The 24,093-nt window shown below is 42.5% G+C and overlaps 1 protein-coding gene and 1 long non-coding RNA gene across 6 annotated transcripts in view; one reads left to right on the top strand and one right to left on the bottom strand.

Annotated features, from left to right (window-relative positions):
• The window catches only part of CALN1 (calneuron 1), a 269,840-nt gene extending 246,917 nt beyond the window's left edge, over positions 1 to 22,923 (top strand). For all 4 annotated transcript variants that reach the window (XM_067537934.1, XM_067537932.1, XM_067537935.1 and 1 more), the window contains exons 5-6: positions 11,283 to 11,436; positions 21,843 to 22,923. In XM_067537934.1, the coding sequence (XP_067394035.1) occupies positions 11,283 to 11,436; positions 21,843 to 21,970 (282 nt within the window). In that variant the 3' untranslated portion in view covers positions 21,971 to 22,923. The remainder of the gene's footprint in view (positions 1 to 11,282; positions 11,437 to 21,842) is intronic.
• Positions 1 to 24,093, bottom strand: part of LOC137146571 (uncharacterized) — a 93,713-nt gene that overhangs the window by 23,472 nt on the left and 46,148 nt on the right. For both annotated transcript variants that reach the window (XR_010917980.1, XR_010917979.1), the window contains exon 4: positions 19,580 to 19,673. This is a non-coding gene — a long non-coding RNA (uncharacterized lncRNA). The remainder of the gene's footprint in view (positions 1 to 19,579; positions 19,674 to 24,093) is intronic.

The following is a 24,093-nucleotide window of genomic DNA, read 5'->3' as shown; positions in this document are numbered from 1 at the left end:
GCACTTTATCCCAAACCCGGCTGGAAATCAAATAATTTGAACAGATTTTACAAAAGAAAAATGAGCCCCGGTGCTCCCCCAAATGCAGACAAAACTATGCTATAAAACAATCAGTCTGTTTGATAATTCCATCTCTCTAACTTAATCACTTAGTAACAACCAGATACCCCCATCACTCAGGGCTAGTCTGGAATAATTCATAGGGAGCTCATCTTGCTAGTTGCTCCTGTTCAGCTTCTCTGTCCACTCCAACCTTTTCCTCAGTTCTGTGGTATGATTGGCTGCACAGTGTTCATTCACACATGCATGCAGCTCTTCCCGTGAGTGGCCTGGCTCCTTCTAACTCCATTTTCCATCTGCTTCTACATGCTTTGTTTGGTCTGCATCGTTATGTTTTAGCCGGTCACCGTCTAATGATAATCTCATGAAATAGTTTTGCTTCACAACTATGTTCCTCTTAGTTCCACAACAGTTTCTAGTCCTTCCCTCTGGTACTGTGTGTCAGGCTTGTGTTTAGTGTTAGGGCTTGTTTCTATAACATTCAGCATTTCATTTTTTCCACGAGCCCGCTGTGGATCGTAATCCTGCATGCTTGATGAGAGACACTGTAAAAAAATTTCATTTTATGACCATCCCTACACCTTGACTGCTGTTGTCTCCCTCCTAGTCATGACTTATCCTCATATAACTAGGTGGAATTGTTTAAACACTTTCTAAACCTGGGTGGCTACCCTTGATCCCACTGTCTTTCTCCATTTGCTTCCTTGAAAGAACTTTTATTTTCCCGTTAGTTACTGGTCTATAATTCTGTGGCAAGTGCCCAGGTCCTATCTTGATAGCAATGCTATCTGGGCTAATGTGCAGACACTGGAGACCGAATGAATGGAATTCATACAACTGAATGTTGAAGCTCCATCCCTTTATTATTCATTCTCCTTTAGCACTCCGAAACATATGACGAAGAATGCTGCGAATATCTACCTTTCACAAAGCCATCACGGCTGTAATTCTGACATTTCCTAATTTCTTATACACTGGAGCCAATTTATGATTCATGTAAAATGTCATCTGGTCTTTTACAAAATAGTGAGAGGACATTAAAAGAAAGTAACCGAAATAAGAAAATTGTGTATCTGACACAGAGAAACACAGTGTGATCATTAAGATGGGTAGAACAGTTGAGAGAGGATACCATACAGAGCAGAGAAACACATATGAATGGTACTGATAATCATCTGCAGTTGTAGTGGGTGTCGGCAGCTAGCTGGGGGGAGTATTTACTAAAAGCTGTGTAGTATGTAGGGGACCTCTGGAAGGCCATTTATTCACTTCCAGCAGGGAACAAATGAAGCAAGACCGGTAGTCTGGAATGCATTCCTCAGGGACTTGTCACCCCCACATTTTACAGAGAAGTTCTTTTCTCCTCCTCTGATCTGACATGGACAGGAATGATGATACCACCTCCCAGACAAATAGAAGTGGTGTGTTTCACGGATGCTCTATTCCTGCAGTCCACCATTTGTACAATGGAAGAGTTACAATGGAGTGCACGTTCATTATGAACAGGAGTGAGCTTACAGGGAAAGAAGAAAGTTCCCTGAAACAATTTTATTCCACTGTACTACAAGTAGACTTGTGCTAGAAGCAGGGTGGCCTAGAGGCAAGAGCACTGGACTGGGTGTCACAAGCCCCGACTTCTATTCCTAGCCCCACTAATGACCTGCTGGGTGACCGTGGGCAGTAACGTTACCCCTCTCTGGCCTCTGTTTCTGTTAAACAGGGATAATGATATTCTTCTCGCTTTTATAGTGCCTTTCATCAGTAGATCACAAGGCACATGACATTGATTTGCAGTAGTAATTATGGACACATCACAGTGAGTGACAGTGAATCACAGTTTGAGTGTGTTTAATGATGATCCGAACATGATCAACCATCACACTCATTTTGATTTCTGCAAATGTGTTTTGTAGAGGGCTTTTACACAGACCGGTCCTGATTCCTGACCGACAACAGTGCAAATGAGAAGGGAGAGACTCCCTGGCTACAGTGCAGCTGTAGCAATGCACGACCTGTTTAAGTGAAAGGTCAATCAGGCCCACTCTTTGCTTGCAAGGCATTCTTGGAGATTGCAGCAGGTTCAGTCTCCGTCAGTTTTCCTATCATCCAGTTAGCTATACTGCTGACTTCACTGAAGCCAATCTTACTTGTGATCTAGACACGTAATAATACTGAATGTGTTCTAACTACAGGATGACGCCCAAGGTGTACAATGAGCTGGGAATCAAAAGCTAAGCTAACATTTTCAAGCCTTCGTTCACACTGGGAGCAATGATGGAAATCTGCTTCCCCATGCCCAGGGTGGACTGTGGCTGACGAGCACTGAAGTGTTTGAGTACAGATGCCACTAAGGATGCGTCCTCACATTTGTTCAGCTCAGTTCCTCTGACAAAGAACAAAAAACAAGAACTTCCATAGACTGTCTCTCTGAAGTGTGAGCAATTGCATACATAGCAAGAGACACAAGCAAGAACTTGACTCAATCTTCCACTAGACTAATTACCTGTTATACGGGTATTGATTTCTCCTGTGAGTTCCCATGCCAGTAGAATTTTCATTATTAAACAGCCTTTGCATATACAGTCACAGCTATCAAAGCAGCTTGAAACAAACAGGTCAAATCATGACAATGCTGTATACACTCGAGGGAGTGGGGGGTGCAGAGAGACCTTTGCTTCCTCCAGCACACCCACAGAGGAGGTGGCCATAATTTTGGCTTCAAGGGGTAGGGTGCATGTTTAGCTCTGCTGCTTTCACTCAGCACACCCCAGAGGGAGTGTTCCAGTGTTGGGGTGGCATAGATGCCTCCACAGCAAGCTGCAGCAGTGCTTTGTGACAGATCACTATTTACTGTGTGCCCATGCAGACGTAATGTTCCCCAACCCAACACTTGGATGCTAACCCAGTGCTTCAGTGGCTCACAGGGCTATAATTTATCCCAGTGTATTCAATGAACTTGGAAAAATAAATGAGTCTCTTTCACAGACATATATCAGCCTCAGTTTGAGAGTTGATTGGAAAGGAGCTGATGTTCAGTGCAGTCAGATGAGTCACTAATCCACCTGCTTCTGCCTCGTATTTTACCTCAAATACTTGGGCCAGCAGTTGTTAGGTGAAACGCTTCAAATATTTCATTAGGCTTGTCAAAAGAGGGAGGGATAGGAAAATTGGCTCGAGGTAGTTACTGATCATTTTTATGGGTGATTTGTTTGATCAGTATGGGCATAAACTACAAACAAATTATTTTAGAAAACTGGGAAAAGGCATATTTTTATAAATATATCTATGAACCTCCCTTAGGTCTGTGAATTACAGCAAACTTGTTTTTTTCCTGCCCGTAAAGCAGTGCCCATTTCTCAGCTTGGCAAAGAGCCCAGGTTATTTTTATTAAAGTTGAAACTGAAGTTTGGTTATTACTTTGTCCTTCATGCTCGCTCTCTCTCTCTCCTCCCCCACCTCCCCGCAACCGGGTACCCATTGTGCTGGTGATAGATTGAACAGTTCATCTGATATAGCTCTCTGCCACACTCAAATAGTAATCTAGACAGATTCTCAACATTTGCATGATTCATTGTATCCATCTATCCAACATTGTACCGTTCTGGACGTTTTGCTGAGCTATAGAAGGCAGCTTGAAATTAAGATCAGGATACTTGGTTCCTCTTGGGCAAAAAATTATGATGAGTGGCTCAAGGTCCATACCAAGGATTGTTTTTTCCCCACACACTTGGCAACAGGTGCATTTTTGGGTGTGTGTGGGGGCATTTGAGAGATTATGCCTTGTACTTGCTTTAATGAGTGTTCCTGATACAAAAGTATTCAGCGCTTAATACGCAGAAACTCTTACTTGTCTCTTCAGCTAGCCTGTAGAGTGTGAGAAGGCAAAGTCTCTATGCATCATAACAAAGACTGACATAAGTCGAGGTCAGGGATTTTTCCTCCCCACGTACATTTTCAAACTTCACATTTTCTTAACGATCATTTCTAGGGGTGAAGAAAAATTGCTCAAAATCCAGCCTCTGAACATTTACTATTTACCATTGGAGCCTAAGAAATTTGAAAAACTAAGGAAAAAAGCCAGAAAGAAAAACCCTTCTTTCTATGCTGTGAGGTGTTCTAAACTTTGGTATTCCCTAAAAAAATGATATACTTCCACTGCTATCCACTGCCCATATTTCATTCACAAAGCTGAATTAGCGAGGTACAGTCAATATTAACGTAGGTGAGAATGCAGACAATCACATTAAAGCAAGGAGACTATTTCCTTTGTGTTGACATCGGTAACTTTGTACTAAAATGAATGTGGTCACTGAAAGACCAAGCCTTCAACATACTGTGTGCCTCCTTGTAGATGTTGAGCAAGTTCCACTCTCCTTTCATCATCTTGCAGAAATCAAGCCCTCGGTCAACAAATGCTTTTATGAAGAAATGCATGATTTTCCTCCAGAACTGAAGAATTACGATAACGCGTGCAGGCTTCTGTGTGACGGCTTAGAAGCAAGTGTACATTAGTTTGTGGACATTATCTATGTGATACCCACATCTAACTGGGTCTGGCATATGTTCTTTTATGAATCCTCATTTGATAAAATGATAGCAACCATGTTTTGCTTCCTTTCTACAAAAGCATGGGACGTGTAGCATATACTAAAATGGCCATTCTGTGCCTTTGAGCCGTGTTTTAAGAAACACCGGCCAAACAGGGGAATGAAAGCACGATATGCTGCAGTTAGTAACCGAATCTACTTTACTCCATAGAATGCACCCAACAGTGTGTTCTACAAATTTGAAAGCAACTAACTGAAATGCGTTTTCAACTATATGCTGCACATAGCTCTTTATTCGACTCTTTCCATACATATTTGGATCCCATTTGATGATAAATTGTTTTTTATCTGGGAGAATAAGGAATCAAACTTACCCGTCAATGGAGATCTTCTTGGTCTCTGTTCAAAGTATGCCTTACCTAGTCTATATGGGGAAATTTACAAAACTGGAATAGCAATTTTGGTAAATTTGCAAGTGTAGACAAGCCCTGTTATACAGCATGATTTCTAAAGGGATAGAAATATGGAGTTCCAGGAAGCAGTAGCATGACTCTTTCTATCAAACATTAGAAGCAGGGTTTTTTCTTGAGCATGTCACTCTAGTTGCAAAGACACAGGAGGCTCACTCATCTACTGAAGAGTTTTTCTCCATATATCATGCAAGTTGGTGGCTTAAATTCAGTGAAAGTCCACTTTGCATTTTTTTCAAGTTCTCTCCCCAAAAGCTGAGCCAACACGCTAAAGCAGATGAAATCATGCCCTTCTTTTTCATGATTTTAAATCTGGGTTGGACACATCATCAGACTCTGAAATGATGGAAGGTCTTCACCACAATGTGTTAGTACAACCTGTGCTGATTCAGTTACGATGGTAGGTTTGACGTCTAGGAGAAGGTTGTCAGATATTATGTGTAAAATCACCTGAGCTGGATCATCGCCATTTCTAGAGGTGGTGCTGTGTCAAGCTGTGAAGCACAAAGACCATAGAGGACCGGATCCTACAGGCGGATCCAGGCAACCAGACCCCTGTGCTCATGCACAGGCCAGCCTACTCATGATGTGCACAAACTCTGAAGTGGTCAGTTTTGGAACTGTCAGTGTACAGCTGTGCAGCATTTAGCACAACTTTCCCTTCTATTCATTACAAAACCTCACGTTCCCAGCACCCCTTAGCTCTAGGAGATTTTATTCTAGCTGCAACCTCCTTCAAAGGCCAAGCCAGAACCCTGGTGCTGAACATCCAGATGTTTTGGGGCAAGTTCAGATCTCACCTTCATGGCTGAGAGCCATCACCAATTACCATGTTGCAGTAAAATATCTATTAATCTACAGGGAAAAAAGAAACTAATTTCCCCTTTACTTTAAGAGACCATTAGATCATGTTGTCTGACCGCCCGTATATACAGGCCCTTAAATTTCACCCACTTACCCCTGATTTGAATCGAATAACGTGTTCTGCATTTAGTTAATAGCACTAAGGTACCTGGCAAGATTTTCCTACACCATATGCAATGGTGAGCTTTCTAAGAAACTCAAACATGCGTCCCAAAAGCCAGAACTACGTCACGGCTCTCTCTTAAACTAACAATTATTTACCTTCTACCAAGACAAAAACCCTGGAAAAAATGTTAATATTGAGGCATGCTAAAGAGAGACTGGAGAAGAGGGGGAAGTGATGTTCCCAGACATTATAAACACAGAAGCCAAGCTTCTTCAAGTACCAAACTGCCTCAGAATCTTAATAACCTCTTTCACGTATCCCCGACAAGCAGAGCTCTTCAGGAAGTAGTCAGTGTTCTGATAATGAAGTGTTATGCATTCATTTGTGAAGAAAATTGAGAAACGGAGAGATATGAACAGACAGACTGTTGTGCTGTGGAAGACAAGTGAAATGGGAGGCAATCCATAAAAATCTCCAATAGCAAGCTATACCTTTTCTATACATGCTCTTCCACTTTGTTCTTTAGCAACAGCCAAGGTTTTATAGTTTGCTTCCTCTGGGATCTCCTCTTGGAGATATCAATTTATTCCTTTATGCTTATTTTTTTCATTGTGTTATTTCAAGAAAATTAGCATCTCTTTATGAGCCTATTTTTCTTCTCAGGCTGTAAATTAGGATTCAAGTTTTTATGAAAGAAGCATTGGTGGAAAGTGACGACGACTGGGGCAGAAGGGCATTTCCAAAGTCTTAAGAATACAACGGCAAAAGGTGTGGGCCCAAACTAGCAGCTCAGTAGCCTGAAATATTTTCCAGGTGCTGTGAACAGCACCAGCATTTTTCATCCAAAGACTGCAAAACACTTCACAAACCACAGGCCTGATCCTGTAAACACTCTTATTACCAAGCACAGTGCTGGTACAGATGGACTATCAATCAAAGTGGGACTGCTTAGATACGGCCACCCAGCCTTGGGTGGCCAACTTAACAGCTTTTCTCTTTGACATAGCCTTCCCAAGAAGATACTCTAATGCCTGTGCAGGTGGACTCATCCGACAGGCTCAGGGATGGAGTGGCAAAGTGCTGTATGGGTGGGTTGCCTTCTTGAGACCTCCCCAATCTGAAGAATAAGCTACATGGGGTGTGTGACACAGTGCAGGATAGATCTGTGTTGAATTATAAACCCATTCTTGTACTGTTTGTGCCAACACGTCCGGATATGCCCAAAGACATGCAGCCACTAACTTTGTCTATCAGCCGCTGGCTCAACCTCATGGAACAATGGTTTTTCCAATCAGGGCCAGCAGCTGGGACAAGTATGACAAGGGGAAGCGCTGCTGCTCGGTGCAGGGCGGCCCAACTGTTACCACATGTAAGGAGGGCTTACAGGAGCGAGCGCACCCATGCCAGATGATCGTGAGGCAGCAGAACTGCTACAGAGGAATGGTATTTTGTCAGCAAAAGTAAACAGCCCTGGGAGAATCTTTCCACCAAGTATTTCTTCCAGAGTGCCTCAAGAGAGAGAGTCTTTCACCAATTGCCCACTGACATGGGACAACACACTGCAGCTGAAATGAGGTGCTATCCAAATCAGGGAAGTGTAGGACTGGAAGCAACCTCAAGAAGTCTCCTAGTCCAGTGGCTCTCAACCTTTCTGGACAACTGTACTTCTTTCAGGAGTCTGATTAGTCTTGCGTACGCCCAGGTTTCTCCTCACTTATAAAAATACAAGTCGGTTTTGTCTGAGTTTGTAAGCAAAAGTGTCACAGCACGCTTTTACTGAAATATGGCTTACTTTCTCATTTATTTTATAATTCTATGGTAAAACTCAATTGGGATACATTTCAGCGTATAGTATAGAGAGCAGTACAAACAAGTCATTGTCTGTATGAAATTTTAGTTTGTACTGACTTGGCTATTGCTTTTTATGTAGCCTGATATTTGCCTAGTTTTATATCTAGGCGAGTTGATGTGCCCCTGGAAGTCTGTATGCGTACCCCTGGCTGAGACCCACTATTCTAGTGCAGTCCCCTGCACTTGAGGCAGAGTGAAGTATTCAGGCCATCCCTGACAAGTGTTTGTCTAACCTGCTCTTAAATATCTCCACAACCTCTCTAGGCAATTCATTCCAGTGCCTCACTGCCCTGATAGTTCGAAAAAGTTTTCCCGAATGTCCATCCTAAACCGCCCTTGTTGCAGTTTAAGCCTGTTCCTTCTTGTCCTGTCCTCAGAGGTTAAGGAGAACAATTTTTCTCCCTCCTCTTGGTAACAACCTTTCAAGTGCATAAAACCTGTTATTGTGCCCCTCCCTCCCCCAGTCTTCTCTTTTCCAGTTTTTTCAGTCTGCCCTCATAAGCAGTGTGGCCTAAGCATGATCTATCTGCCTACCTGCCTGCTAAGCAGTTTCTTGCTCTTCCCAAGCATGTGATGCTGGCCACTGTCTGACTTGGGATACTGAGCTAGATGGACCACAGGTCCAATCCACTGTGGCTATTCCGATGTTTCCGTATTTCTGTGCTGGAGTGAGGGGAGCCCCAGAGCCCTTGTCCTACTGCTTGTGATACTCACCACCCTTGAAGTTGATATGCACCATCCCTGAAACAAGCCCGTCCAGACCCCTCCCCCTAGAAGGTCCCAAAAGGCATGTGGACAATGGTCTGTCCATAGTTAAGGTAAAATGGTCTTTTACAATGAGTGCAATGTGAATGTATCCTACCTACCCATATGACAGGTTCTTCTGTGATTGCCTGAGTAGTTTGAAGCTGCAAGAACTTTTTGATTTGATGAAGTCTCTAAAAAAGGGACACACTGACAGAGTAGAATATGAAAAGCACAATCCACCAGCACTTATGGAAACACCTGAGGAGTCAGAACACAAGTGACGGTGGATGTCCAGGAGGATAAAATTCCCCAACATATGAGTGGAAATGCTAAACTAAATCACATGGCCTATTTGAAAGAGCACAGCGCCGTGCTCACAAATACATCTGCCATGGGTTCACAGGGTGCGCTTTCTACTGTTTGCAGGCACCCCTAATTACTGGTAAAGCTAATAGGGCAGACAGTAGAAGGAAAAAAATCTCAGCAAGGGAGAACTATGAACTCCTGTGAAAAAGGAAGAGAGTTTCGATCTTCCTTTGAGACAAAGATAGCAAAAAAGCACTATTATAACATCAACTGACCAACTACCACAGCTCCTCAGGCATCAAAGTGATCCTTTGGCCAACAAGACCATGTCTTCACTGCAGAGTTTACTCAAGTGTGACCTCTAACGCGAATCCTGTCCACATACCAAAAGAGCCACAGAGGAAAAGAAAACTACAGGGCAAGTGAGAAAACACTCCCCACGCCTCCTGGTATGTGAGACACCCCCAGAGCCCACCAGTGTCTTTCACAGAACCACGGTAATCCTTTTACATCTATAGTATATTTGCTACAAAATATGGGCCAAATTCAGCTTTGTTAGACTGGTGTAAATCCAGAGCAATTCCATTTGCCTCAGCACCATGCCAGTCTGAAAACACTGCCTCAGAAGGGGATAAAAATGATCAAACACCACTTTGCTTGTATATAATGCTTTGATATTTGTAGAGTGCTTTGACAATGCAACTAATGCTCCTGATCCCTCTGTGAGGTAGCCAAGTGCCTGTTATCCTACATTTACAGAACTCTAGTTGCCGGGAGAAACATTTTTCCTATTCATACCAGTGATGAAAGAAATCGGAAGAGTATACAAATTGCCTTGCTTACAATACAATGAACGGGAACTTTGTGATTATACACTATACGTTATAATGTATACATTATACATGCGTGTGTGTTTACAGACTTTGCTTGCACTAGAAGAGATTGCTGGTGGCGACTGGTGATATTTTAGTAGGGCAATAGTATCCCTGAAGAACAAGTCCAGCAGAAAAACAACCAACTCCAATAGATGGGGCTGTTTAACGTTGTTAGAATCATTTCTTTTTCGTGTGACCTGTAAAATCTGATGCCAATTAGAATTTCATAGATCAATTAATTCATATTTATTTATATGCAAAAAAATTTGTAAAAGTATCAGGCGTTAAGAAGCTGCTTTTATTTTCTCACATTGCCTTTTAAGCCTAATGATTTTTCATCAGTGGAGGAAGTGGTGGTCAGGAGCGAGGGCCTTGGTTAACATGCAAAACAGCTAAGAAATGATAAGCTTGTTCTTTTGTTTTCCTGTTAAACTTATCTCATAGCTTTTGGGGGAGGGGGTTCTCTTTTGCTCCTTTGGGTTATGAAATTGTTGGATAAGAAATCTAATTACTGCTTTCAGTCTGCATTTAATGGAAGAAGCAGATGCAAGTGGTAATTTATTTTTCTCAACTACCGCATTAAGTCAGAGGTGTAGTTTGGATTCCTTTTTGATTTGGGATGGGGGGGTCGGGGGGGGGTGCATTTATTTTGAAGGGTTGGGAAGACTACACAGGTTGCCTGTAAATGGCCAGTGTTTTTATATATATTTATATAGCGCTCATTGATTAACAAACAGAACACATTGCTTTTGGGCAGCCTTGACTGGTGTACAATTAAACGCACGGTGATACAAATTTCCAGCCAATGTTACCCCAAAGCAAAGATGGAGGGGGACAGAGGACTGTGTTCCAATGAGAAGCCTAGGTTTCAGCATATTTTGCAGCAGTAACAGAGTTTCAGATTGGACACTGACATTGTGTGGGAGCAGCACCTACCTGCCTTGCCTATGGTCAAGAGTACTGGAAGATGAACATGCTCTCTCCCTGTATGATGTATTCAGGAAAGAGAAGCCAGAACAAATAAGAGGCTGCTGCATTGCAAAAAGCTGCTAGGCAACCCACCATATAGAGACCCTACTGAGAATGAGCTCTGTTGGGTGGTGGGAGATTGGACTGAGCTACAGCAGGTTTTTCAGATTGCCGGGTGCGCACATGCCTGTAAAGGCCCGTAGGCAATACAGAAATTATAGGGGAAGTGCTATAGAAAAGCACATTTGTAATGTGCTTTAAATCGCTTCTGTGCTGTATATTCTATATTTCTAAAATAGCCAAAATATAAAGAATTTGCAAAATAACCTGTGGGGCCTTATCCCCCCGCTTCCCTCAGCACATACACATTTACGTAACGAGCGTGCAGCAAATCGGGATGCACTTAGGTCTAGAGAGAGGGTCCCAAAGGCATTTAAGTATTGTTACCAGTGACAACTAACTGAAGTCTTTTCTCCTCTTCCTACAGTTTGACATGCAAAGGATAACATTGGAAGAGCTCAAACATATTCTGTATCATGCATTCCAGGACCATTTAACAATGAAGGACATTGAAAACATCATCATCAATGAAGAGGAGAGTTTGAATGAAAACTCTGGCAACTGCCAAACAGAGTTTGAAGGTGGTGAGAAGTTATTATTATGCTTTCTGTATAAGCTTTTCTTTCTTCCTCTGTCATGAAACTATAGCTGAATCTTGAGGTCCTTTCTTCAAGTTTTCATCAGATCAGTTCCCATTATTATTGATGAGCACCGGCCTTCTTAAGGGCCAAGTGAAAACTGAGTACGGACTGCAGAATTTGGGCCTAACCTTCTTTACTCCATCCATGAAAATGTTGCAAGTGCTTGAGGTGGGGCTGCAGTGTTTCAAGTATCAAACTGATGATACCTTACATATGGTTTCCAGTATATTGATAAGGTCATATACTAATTAACGTAGTGTGACTTAGAGCTTAAGACTATGAAGGAAATGTAAAATTCTTAGAGATCCCTTACTTTATATGGCTAACCCCCATCTTCATATACGATTGTTACAAGGCCTACCTTTTCATGCTCAATACCAGAATCATAAACCATTTTTTGGGTCAATTTGTTGGTATCGTTCAACAAACGAGGTAAGTCTGCTCCACCAGTTTCCCCTACCCTCCTTTTTCATCAGTTATAACACGGTAGCAAACCTACATTTAAACGTAGCCCAATTTACCAGTCAACAAATGGGGACTTTGACAATTCCATATTGCTTTAAAATACATTGTACTAGCCACAATTGATGGGGAGGAAGAATGACACTTTAAGCAAAACCACCCCCACAGCTCCGCTCCCCACCCAACACCATCTTCATTTTGGTATTTTTCCAGCTCTTTTCTTTCACTGCCCCTAATAATGTATGTCTAGTGTTAGTTAGGGGACTGATGCGGCAGAAGTAGGAATAGAATTGAGGACCTCTTGCCTTCCAGCTCACTGTTTCATCTGCTGCCCCATCTGGCTATGGGGGCACCACCCCAACCTGTTTTTCCTGCTAATTCCAGTGTTTTCAACATCCATGAATGTGAGCTTGTGCGTGTGTGAATGTTCACACATGAATTGATATTTGAGTTTTCAGGCTCCATTGTGAACAGTTACAGTCCCTGGAAATGGCATGAAAACAGGAAGTTTCAGTGGGTGCAAAAACCAATAATCCTCCCTAAAAAAAACCACACGCACAAAAAGGTTTCAGTGAAAAATGTCAGGGGAATTGAAAAGGTGTTCACCAAATTGAGCCACCTCTGAAAACAAATTGTTACAAGGTTATTGCGAAGGTTTTCTGCTTGTAAAGTGCTTTGAGATCCTCTTTTGAAAAGCCCTTTGATATCAAAATAATAATACTTTCCTGTTCCAAATTACTAATAGGATTGCTCATTTTAGGCTCAGGGGGAGGTCAACGAAGGAGGACATGGTAATTCTGTCAAGACTAGCTACTTCTCCCCGATCCCATTTCTGGTGACTTCACACTTGATGGTATCCAACTATAACACAAATGCCAGAGAGCTTCTCAGGGAGCCAGGAATCACGTTAGCTAGCTCATATCCTTGTGAGAGGCGAGTTTTAATCTTGGCGATAGATTTAGTACAATGAATTACAACTGAGCTCTGGAATGCTGCAGTCATCTCTCTGACACTGGTTAGTTCCTATTGATTGTCCTGATTTCACCCAGCACTCTATACCTAAGCAAGGTTCTCTTTTCTCTGCAAAAGGAAGAATGGGTTGGTTTTGTGTTATTTACTGTTACCTACTTAAGAGGACGAGTCAAATTCTGTTCTCCATTACACCAGCATCACAAGGCACAATTTAGTCCATCTACTAAAAGTTTGGCCCCTTAAGATCCCGAGCCTGCAAAGATTGACACATGCACCTAACCTAGCATTCTGGAACAATTCACCTTAAGCACATGTGTAAGTAAGTCTGTGAATGACCAAGGCATAATTTTAGAGAGACAAGCTGGGTGAAGTAATATCATTTATTGGACCATGCAGAGAATGACAAATTTTGCTGAAACCAAATTTATTTTTAAAAAAGGTAGTTCAGTGGTTCACCATGGAGTGTTTACTGGAACGCTTGGCAGAAGGTGTCTGATGCAATTTTGGTTTTAATATTTGTAGCAGATTTTATACTTTAGCCGATATTATACTCCCAATGGGACAAACAAACCAAACCTAAAATAAAAGATCCCATCTAATCTTTCATTTCAAGAATGCTTTAAAGGAGACTATCTGCACTCAATATTTCCCAGCAATAAGTTCAGAGTGAGAGAAACTTCTATTTTTCTATATTAGCCTATAACTGAGGCCTAGTCCACACTGAGAAATTGTCAACCTAGCTACATCATTCAGGATTTTGAAAAATTTGCTGCCCTATGCAACGTAGTTAGATTGACTTAACCACAACTGTAGAATTCTTCCGTCAACCTAGTTATGGCCGCTCAGAGAGGTGGATTACCTACACTGACAGAACCCCCCCAGTCAATTTAGGAAGCATCTCCCCTACACTACCACCGTAGAGCTGTCCTGCTGAAGCCACTATAGCACAGACACACCCTGATTTAGACAACACTCTTTCTACAATCTTTAAGGACATGGTGATAAATCAACAAATCAGTTTCATTCACTAACTGCTAATTATTAAATCAAAGAAGTATTAACTCATTCTGCATTTAACACTGATTTAGCAAAACACTTCTGTATCCCACATATTTAAGGTAGTTTTTTTAAAATAAAAACAATGCCATTTTTGTGCATTTTTAATAGATTTCCAATTTCTATCCGAATGGAGCTTGACACACATAGCAAGGGAAAAAAATTAATAAATGTATTTTAATGTCTTAATTACTAGATGATTACAGTATGTAAACATACCATTCACCATTTTCTAATTTACTTCTATACACATTTTTATAAGTTAAAAAATTGAATAAATCTAGCGCATTCTCCTGGTTAGCAAAAGTACTACCAAATTATACCTACTGATGACAGTCAACCTGGCTTTAGGAACAATAAAAAGCACAGATGCAAAATAAGATTAAAATCGATTGCATAAAAACAAGGTTTCCTGCTTGCTGATTTAAGTCATGATTAAAATTGGTGATTTAAATTGCTTTGTTTTCCCTCAACTTGCCAGTAACCCACAAATATGACTCAGTGAGGGAATTTGCAAAGCAGCAGTTACTGCTGGGTGAATTTCAAGAAGTTCAGAGTTCAACACAGAGCTGGGCCTGATCCTTAGGTGAACTATCTCAACAGCCTGGGTCTGCTAAAATTGGGCTGGAAGTGTCGGATGCTCAATCTGTCAGCATGTTGGTACTTCCTGTTTCTGAAAGTACTGCAGGAACAGCTTTTCTCCTGGGATACTGGCACGGCTGGTGCCAGACAGAACCTAGAAGCATATGGCCCCCATTTAAAAAAAATCAGGAGGAAAAAAACCTGAATGCTTCAGAACTGGAGAGAAGCTTTTGGTTCAAAACTAAAGTTCAGCTCTACGACAGGCACTTCTCAAAGTAACATCAGGCTAGAACATGCACAGCTGTTAACAATATACTTCCGCTGCCCCAACTATGCCCATTACAGGTGCCAAACTGCAGCACATGGCTCCAAAGCAAGAACGCGGGATTTCACTGAGTAGATTAGCAACAGCAGGGGAGAACTTGTGAACGTGCCTTAATTGATCGGTAGGTTTGCCGCTAAGGCGAGTTGCAGTGCTCACTGGATTTTTACTGAGACGTTCACAGGGAGAGGTGTGCGGACTCCCTCTCTCAAACCAGTTTAACCCTTCTTCGAAATCAATGCTCACTATCACCACTGGAACATTCTTCCTAACAGAAAGGTGCTGCATTCTTTTTCCATGTACACACAGACATGGTGGGTCAGAGGGGATTATTACCCGAGATTCTCAGGGCTAATCTACATACAAAAGTTGCACCACTCGTTGGTACAAACCCTTAGTGTGGACGCACTTACATCAGTATAGAAGGTTCTTGTACCAGTGCAGCGTATTATACCAGCATAGCTTCTTCCAGCGACACCTTTTATATTGGTGTAACTGAATCCTCACAAGGGGTTGTACCTGCATAAGTACATCTGTTCAAATAAATCACCCCTCTAAAACAAATAGGTTTTTTGAACCCATATCAGTCTGTACCAGGCCTTAGCTAACCATTTTCTTCATTTTGGGGCCTGAGACGCCCTTGTCTGACTATAAAGAGTAATCCTGAAAGTCTTTCGATATGGACTGAAAAAGTGTTTGGGATTTTCATTAATTTTCACTATGTCCGACCCCTATACACCTTGAGTGTGAGAGTCCAAAAGTTTCATTCAGTTCACATTAAATATAAACTGCAGAGGGGGCTTGATTCAATTTTTTCCTCTACCAGAGCAAATTGCCATAGATTTTTTTCCACTTTTTATCTGGGTGGAAAATCTGAATGAAAAACAGAGTAACAAAGGACCAAAAAAGAGTACTGAGTTCTCCACACAAATATCTTAGTGTAATAAAAGAACACTGTCAATAGCAGAAGAAATAACAGTGTATCCTGCTGTTTGTTAATGTGCCTGGCAGGAGAATGGAGGCAAGAACCAGGAATCCCCATATGTAATTTATTGCAAACGAACAAGTAGTAGGCAATAAAGAGAGCCGTTTGAAGGCACTGCTGTAGTGCAATGTACCTACAATCAAAATGCTCCTGACATGGTGCTGAACACTTCACAGGAAGCAAACTAGAATGTCTCTATGCTGCTGATTGTGCACTGCGCAGCACAAATCTTTCATCCTCAGATGTGATAGCATTGAAATTAACAGGACATAACTGAGCACCTGCAACCACATGCTAGGAATGCTCCTTGCCCACAGTTTGAAAATGGGAAGCTGACTTCCTGCTGTTATGAAAATAACCCTGGTCCCCAGACAAAGGGAAAGAAACCAGGGACTTGTCTATACTGACAGTGTGCTGTAAATTTACACCCCATGTGGATCCTGGTACCACACACCAAAAGCTCCCCCCAGTGCACTTTGATCTACCCTATGCAGTTCAGTAGGGAACTTTTAGGATACATCTACGTGCAGGGCAGCATATGGAGTAGATGCGCTGCACGGTGCCCTGACACAGGTATAAATGGCAGTGTAGATGGCCAGGCACTGCTTAGGAGAGTAAGGACACGGCAGAACCTTCCCCTATGTTCCCTACATGCCCAAGCAGCGCCTCCCTCCTCTCACTGCTAGTTTTAGTGGTGTGGCCTCCCCTCTGCTTCTCTCTGCAGTCAGTGTGGACGCAGTTTGTTTCGCACTGTGGCACATGGTTTTGCTGAATACTGACCAGGTCCCTCCTAGAGCACCCAGGTCAGCACCGGAATCTATGAGGGCACCGACAATTGCCAAGGTGCCGATTACGGCACCGACCACCTGTATGGAGCCAACGAGAAGTGTGGAACCAATACTGGCACCCTCCGTAAGGAAGGGTGCAAAAGCCACCACCAGATACAGTCAATTCTGATATGGTCCCACAATCACCTACAGAAGGGATCATGGAATCACTGATGCACTTTGCGCACAATGAAGCGTTCTGCCCCGTGTGGAGAAGACAGTGAAGCAGAGGAAGCCTAATTTTCATGAGAGGTCTCCTCCCCCGCTACACCATCATTCGAGGCAACTGAGTATGCCCCTCATAGAGCATATCCCTACTATGGTCCACCATGGCTTGGTCCTCCTCTGCCATACCATATGCAGTGGCATAATTGGGATGTCTGAGCATCCTATTCCAAGGCATACAGTAGATGAATAGCTCCAATACAAGCAGGGCAAAGTCATTTAGACATTCACCCCACCCCTGCAACTACAGCAACAATAGCAGTGGAAGAAATACAGGTGGAGGACACAAGTGTGGAACAGGAAACATCTCCCACCCGTGAATCCCTGTCCTCACCAGACGAAGCTGTAATTCTTCCTGCACCTACACTGGTAGATGACTCCAAACAATTCTATGACCTCTTCAAGAGGGTCGCATGAGATCCAGAGATTCCCCTGGAAGAGGTCACAGAATCAGCATCTTATGGTGTGAAGATTCTGCATACAGCAACATCATCAAAAATTGTGCTTCCTATGGACGAAGCATTGATGGAACCTGTTAATGCCATAGGCTGCACTCGGCAGGCCTTCCCAGGAAGCTACATATGAAAATAGAAGACTTTCCATTCGATAAGGCCCAGCTCTTTGCAGATACCCCTTTCCTTCACAGTACGGACAATATGAAGCACAAAGAGGGAAGCAAAGGACACACAGATGCAGACAACTGCAGCAAACATCGTCGACTTCTCAAACATCATCATCCAAACAGCAGTTTTGAGATATTGGTCGAGGGTCTGAGAAACCCCACTCAGTGCCAGTACCATCAAAGAGACACTTCGAAATCTGCCTCTGACAATTCCAACACAAGCGGTCAGCAATCACAATAAGCAAATGGGTCTTAGAAATCATCAAATTGGGATACATTATCCCATTCACATCCATCTCTCCTACCCACTACCCTTCCCCATCCCTCTTCAGGGACCCATCTCGTGCAAATACTCCACCAGGAAATAGATCACCTCCTACAACTAGGGGCAATAAAGCATGCACCATTGCATCACAGATAGTAGGAAAAGAACCCCTTCCATTTTTGTACCACAAAGAAGAATGGAGACCCATATTAGATTAAACAATTTCGTGAGGTGACAAAAATTCAAGATGGTCACGCTATCAACCATAATACCGGCACTGCAGAGAGAGGACTGGTTCTTAGCCCTCAACCTTCAGGATGCTTATTTCCATATTACTATTCACCCCGCACACAGACGTTTCCTAAGATTTACTGTGTTCGGCAACCATTACCAATATAAAGTACTGCCATTTGGTCTCTCTGCGGCACCAAGGGTCTTCTCCAAAGTGCTCACAGTTGTTGCGGCACATCTGAGGAGACAGGGAATCACAATCTTCCCATACCTAGACAGCTGACTAATAAAGGCACCCAGTCAAACCCTAGCCAGACAAGCTACTGGCCAGACCATAATGCTGTTTCAAAAACTAAGACTCAAGATAAACAACAAAAAGTCCACTTTGAACCCAATACAACAATTGGAATTCATAGGAGCAAACTTGAGCTTGAGAACAGCCAGGGCATCATTACAGACCTGATGAACTGTTACTGTTTCTTATTAGTAAGAAGCAGTCTGTCTAACAGCACACATTGCTTTACAGCTCCGGGGACAAATGGCGGCTACAACATTCATGGTCCAGCACACTCGACTACATATGTGATGCCTTCAGGGATGGCTCGCCTCAGTCTACAGACCAAATGGACACAGTCTAAACAAAGTATTGACGATGCCAAACAATGTCAAAGATTCCCTACTGTGGTGGATCCAAGAAAGCAGTATGATGGGAATCCAGTTTTCACAGACTCCAACTTTGATTATGCACAACCATACAGTATGAGGGAGATGGTCCAAAACCAGTCTGCACATGAACATATTAGAGGTTCGGGCAGTGTACAATGCCTGTCGTCATTTTCCGACATTCATAAGAGACAGGTCAAGAAAGATAATGACAGACAACATAGCTTGCATGTTTTATATCAATCGCCAGGGAGGTGCCAGATCCCACTCCCTATGCAGCAAAGCAGTAAAGCTCTAGAATTGGTGTATAAAGCACAAACATCAACATAGCAGCAGCATACCTACCTAGGAACCAGAACACCACCACAGACCACCTCGGCAGACACTTTGCACTGACTATGGGAGCTGAACAATAAAGTCCTGAAAAACATTTTTCATTTGCCACAAAACAAATCTGAAGATGTCATGTTTTCTGCTCAAGGACTGGACTGGGACCAGGATCGATGGGCGATGCCTTCTTACTCAACTAGAGCAAGGGGCTCCTGTACACTTTCCCTCCCACACCGATGATACCCAAGACCATCCACAAAATCAGGGGCGACAAGGCGATGGGGTTAAAGATAACAGTGGCTTGGCCTAGGCAGGCATGGTTCTCAGATCTCCTGAACATGTCAACATACAAACCAATCACGATCCCTCCAAGACACAATCTCCTTTCTCAGGATGGTGGCCAGATTGACCATGCCGAGATACAGAAGCTACATCTAACAACATGATTCCTAACTAGTTCTGCCCTGATGAGTTAGTATCTGTCAAACTTGTTGCAAGCATTCTATTAAATAGTAGAAAAGCAACAACATGGAAAACTTACCTGCAAAAATGGCACAGATTCAACTCCCGGTGCAGACACACAAATCTTGGCGACATCCTCATCCATTCTGATTATCCTGGAATATATCCTAAAACTAAAAAAAGTCAGGTTTGTCAATTAGAGGTACCTTTAAGGAGCTGTCAGCAATCACTGTATTCCACGACAAGATCAAAGAAAACCATATTCACTCACCTGACGGTAAAACGATTCCTGGTGGGACTGCAAAGGGTATTCCCAATCATATGTGCCCCCACAACGCCATGAGACCTAAACCTAGTACTAAGGGCCATTACCAGGACACCGTTCAAACCCTTAGCAATATGTTCACTTCTCCACATCTGTCTATGAAAGTGTCCTTTTTAGTAGCCATCACATCAGCCCGGCGCGTAGAGGAGATTAGCACACTGATGGCCTACCCACCCTACACAATATTTCATAAAGATATGATCACTCTTAGGCCTCACCCAGTCCTTCCTAAAAATAGTGTCAGATTCCACATTAATCAACCTATTCATTTACCTACATTTTACCCGAAACCGCACACTAATACACAGGAAGCCGCAGTCCATACTCTTGACATCAGGTGTGTGGTAGCTTTTTACCTTGAGAGAACAAAGACATTTAGAAGGTCAGATACACTTTTTGTCTCAGTGGCAGAATGCATGAAGGGCAAAGCCATATCTAGCCAAAGACTATCCACATGGATAACAGGATTATATGCAGCTATGCTATAAACAAAAAACTTACAAGCTTCCTCAGGAACTAGAGCTCACTCAACAAGAGCAACATCCACTTCCAACGCGTTCTTGAATAATGTTCCGATCATGGACACGTGCAAGACAGTGACAGGGGCCTCAGCACATACTTTCACAAGACATTATGCAATAGATCATGCATCTACTAGGGAGGCTGCACTAGGTCTAACTGTACTCTCATCTGTACCAAACAACTAATACCAAAGTCCTTCCACCAAATACGGGTTACTGTTTATAGTCACCTAATGTGGCGCACCCACAGGGACACCCATCTCGAAGAACCTCAGTTACTGCACCAGGTGAGTAACCCTCTCTCCTGACTTCCAATTGCATTTTGACTAGTAGGCAATATTTCCACAGGAAATTTATAGAAGTGTGCAAATGGTTCTGTAAGTCTTCCATTTCAAATGGTTTTTTAATACAGGATGTCTGCTTTTTCCTGTACACTGAAAACTTTGAATGCACTTCCAGGAACTGATTATGTACCATATGTGACCTGGAAATCAGTCTGAGTATTTAGAACAAGTTGTCTGATGAGACCACATCTGGAATACTGTGTTGAGCTCTGAGCACCTCATTACTGGAAAGATGTAGACAAATTAGAAGGAATTCAGAGAAGACTAACACAAAAGATGAAAGGGCTGAAGAGATTGATTTATTAGGAAAGAATAAAAGAACTGACTAGATACAGCTCAGCTAAACAGCAATAAATTTAAACCCTTCTAATACTTGTAAACAGTGTTTCAATCCCCAGAGGAAAGAGGAAAGAGAAATGGCTTGGTGTGGTACAAAGGGGTTTTACCTAGGACAAATGGGTTGAAATTAAACTATTGAAAATGTGGGGTGAATATGATGGAATTTGATCACTAAATTGGTTTATGAGCCATTTTGGACAAAACACTAGAAAATACACTGCAAGACAGCAAATCCTGCATTGGCAGGAGGATGGACTGGATGCCATAATCGGTATAGAATCAAAGAGATGACAAATATCTAAGTTTCCAACGTTGCTCTAGGAACTACAAAAGAAAGAAAGAAACTGTGATCTGGGGTTGTGATAGGATACCTGGCAGACCAGTTTGTATTGAGAACAAGAGAGCTTGTATGTACCCTTTGAATTTAGCACTTTTTGGCTAAAGTGGCTAAACCCCGTTGTAGTGCACAGTGTAAAATTTAAATTACAGGTAGGGAAATCAGGGGGAAGAAATCTTTATGGAAATGCAATTTTTTCTTATTTAGACATCAAACAACTGGGGCTGTCTGGAGCTGGGGAGGGACAGACCTCAAAGGAAGAGACTGAAGGGTTAACCATTCAAAAGGCAGATGACTTAAAAAGGTGACTTTTATTGGGGTAAAAATCTATTGAGATTGATTTTTTGCAGAGGATTACAGAAGCAAGAGATGTGAAGTGCTTATTATGATGCAAAGACAAACTGGTGAAAAACTAAATATTTCCATTTTTAAAGAGTCTCATCTTTACCTTCTCTATTTTTTCCCTCCCACTTTAGTTCACTCCCAGAAACAGAACAGACAGACCTGTGTACGGAAGAGCCTTATATGTGCATTTGCGATGGCCTTTATTATAAGCGTCATGTTGATCGCAGCCAACCAGATCCTCCGGAGCGGCATGGAATAGCCTTTCACCATAACACTGTGAACCAAACTAACCATGCATGCGCATGCCAACGGGTGAACTTTTTCCTCAATTGACTTTGAAATGAGAAATAAAGGAAGAGGCGGGCAGATGAAAAACCAGCTGACAAGGAACCCGAGGCCAGCAATGTAATATGTCTTGTGAATCAACTACATCCTCTTGGCAGGGACAGAAAAGGGCTGTCTTAATGCTTTAATGGTTTTGTTTCCTAATGCAATAAAAATACAGGAGTCCTGAATTATTGCTTCAAAACAGCTGCGGTAACTTGAAGGAGGACTCACTTTCATCCAGAATTATATTTTGTGATTCTGAAGAAGCACAGCCTCACGAGCTATTTTTGTGTGGCTGTCTTTTAACCTACGGGCCAACAGACTATTTCGAGTAGCTTTCCACTGGTCCCACGTTTCCAGGAAATTGACCATAGCGTAGCCACAAGCAAATACAGTTTGTTTTACTTCACATACTTTGACCTTGCTTGGCTTTCCCTTATGACCGTGCTCTCAAGTCTACGGCACTGGAGGGGAGCTAGAGAGTCCTTGTATAGTATTTTCAAAATTTAAAAAGGAGAATTTGCCAGTATTGTGCAATTTCTTTTTGTTTTTAAACTCACCTTTGACACAAGATTGTGGGGGAAGCACTCTGTGCAATTCTTTTCCGTTTCAATCAGGGTTTTTTGTTTTTTTAAATAAAAAGCTTGCTTTAGCACATGGGCATTTTAAAAATCTGTGCACAGTCTTCCTACTGAGTCTGCAACCAGCACTATCAATTAAAGATCATCATATTTGGCTCCATCTGTGCATCAAATGTCACTCGTTTTCATCAAACTCGCTTTTGCCTTTACTTTAAATTTGTCTTGCACAAGCCTATCAGACACCAAAATCATAGGAAAACTTTTCCAATAAATAAAATATTTTTGAGTCCTGCCTCCTATTACATGCTGTTCTGGAAATGAGGTGTCAGAAGTCTCTATGCCAGGCACCCCCTGTAAAAAATATAGTAGCTCGCACCTTTGCCTTTTTGGTGTTGTGCGTTTTTGATCATTCGACTGTTCTGTCTGTTATCGGGGCAGTTTTTCCCCTAGTGCGTAGGCTCCTGGGAGAATACGCTGAAAAGCAGAAAGCAACAAGCAGTGGAAGGGATCACGCTAGAAAATACTGCCATATGTTACATAGCGTGTAAGACATCCAGATCCTGAGAGTTACTCATTTTTCCTGGAAGAGATTTTCCATGAGTGGCACAAACAAGATCAGGGAGTTATGTAGACAAAAGGTACAACACGTACGGAGAAGAGTGCAAGGACTTTGCATGCTTCATGCCAGGATCAAGTATGGAATTTTATTTTTTTACATGAGGCATGATCCTTGCATTTAGCTTTGAAGGATTCTTGCCTCATCTGTGTATGACATACGGGAAAGTGACCCGTTTTCACTGCTATCTTCAAAGGGACAGTCTGCGTCTGGGGAGGAGAGAAGACACATGGCATGTTTCTTCGTGTGTAGGGATATGGCCATAAGAGGTGCAGAAGTCTAGTGCTGCCAAGTGCATTAGATGCCCCAAAAGGGGTGGAAAGCGTCACTGTGAAAGTGGGGCCATGGAGCAATACAGGATGGCGTATATGCCTCACCTTTTCAAAGGAAGGCAGAGCTCGCTCAGGACTGCCAGTGGAACTTTGGGTGTGCCAACCAGATTTGCTCGAGGGACTCCCACTGCTCCATGCCTTCTCTCCCCACTACAATGCAGCCAAGACTCTGAAACTCTAATCTGTCCTGAAAACTAATTTTATGTCTTTTTTTTTGGATTGGTCTGTAACACGTAATATAGATATTTGTAAGAGGCCTGATTAGAAAGTAATCACAATGGAACCATTCCTTCCTCTTATTCTTTTCTTCTGCCTCTTCCCCAACCATCTGAAGGCAGCTCAGCCACTTCGCAAACCACAATAGATACTGAACACATCCCAACTATCAGGGATTTGTGCTCCTCTCCCTCTACCCCTTAAAGCCTAAGTCCACAAACTTTTTATCATCTATCCATCTTTTTCCTGTTTCTGAACAAGGCAACTTTCTCTTTCAAAGCAATCATGCAATTCTTCTGCCTACCTTTGA

The sequence above is a fragment of the Emydura macquarii genome, unplaced genomic scaffold (genome assembly GCF_026122565.2).
Source record: "Emydura macquarii macquarii isolate MOO-44397 ecotype Brisbane River unplaced genomic scaffold, CSIRO-AGI_Emac_v2 contig_450, whole genome shotgun sequence".
In the NCBI taxonomy this organism is placed as follows: domain Eukaryota; kingdom Metazoa; phylum Chordata; order Testudines; family Chelidae; genus Emydura; species Emydura macquarii.
Note: the sequence above shows the minus strand (reverse complement) of the source record. Positions and strands in the feature narration are given on the sequence as shown.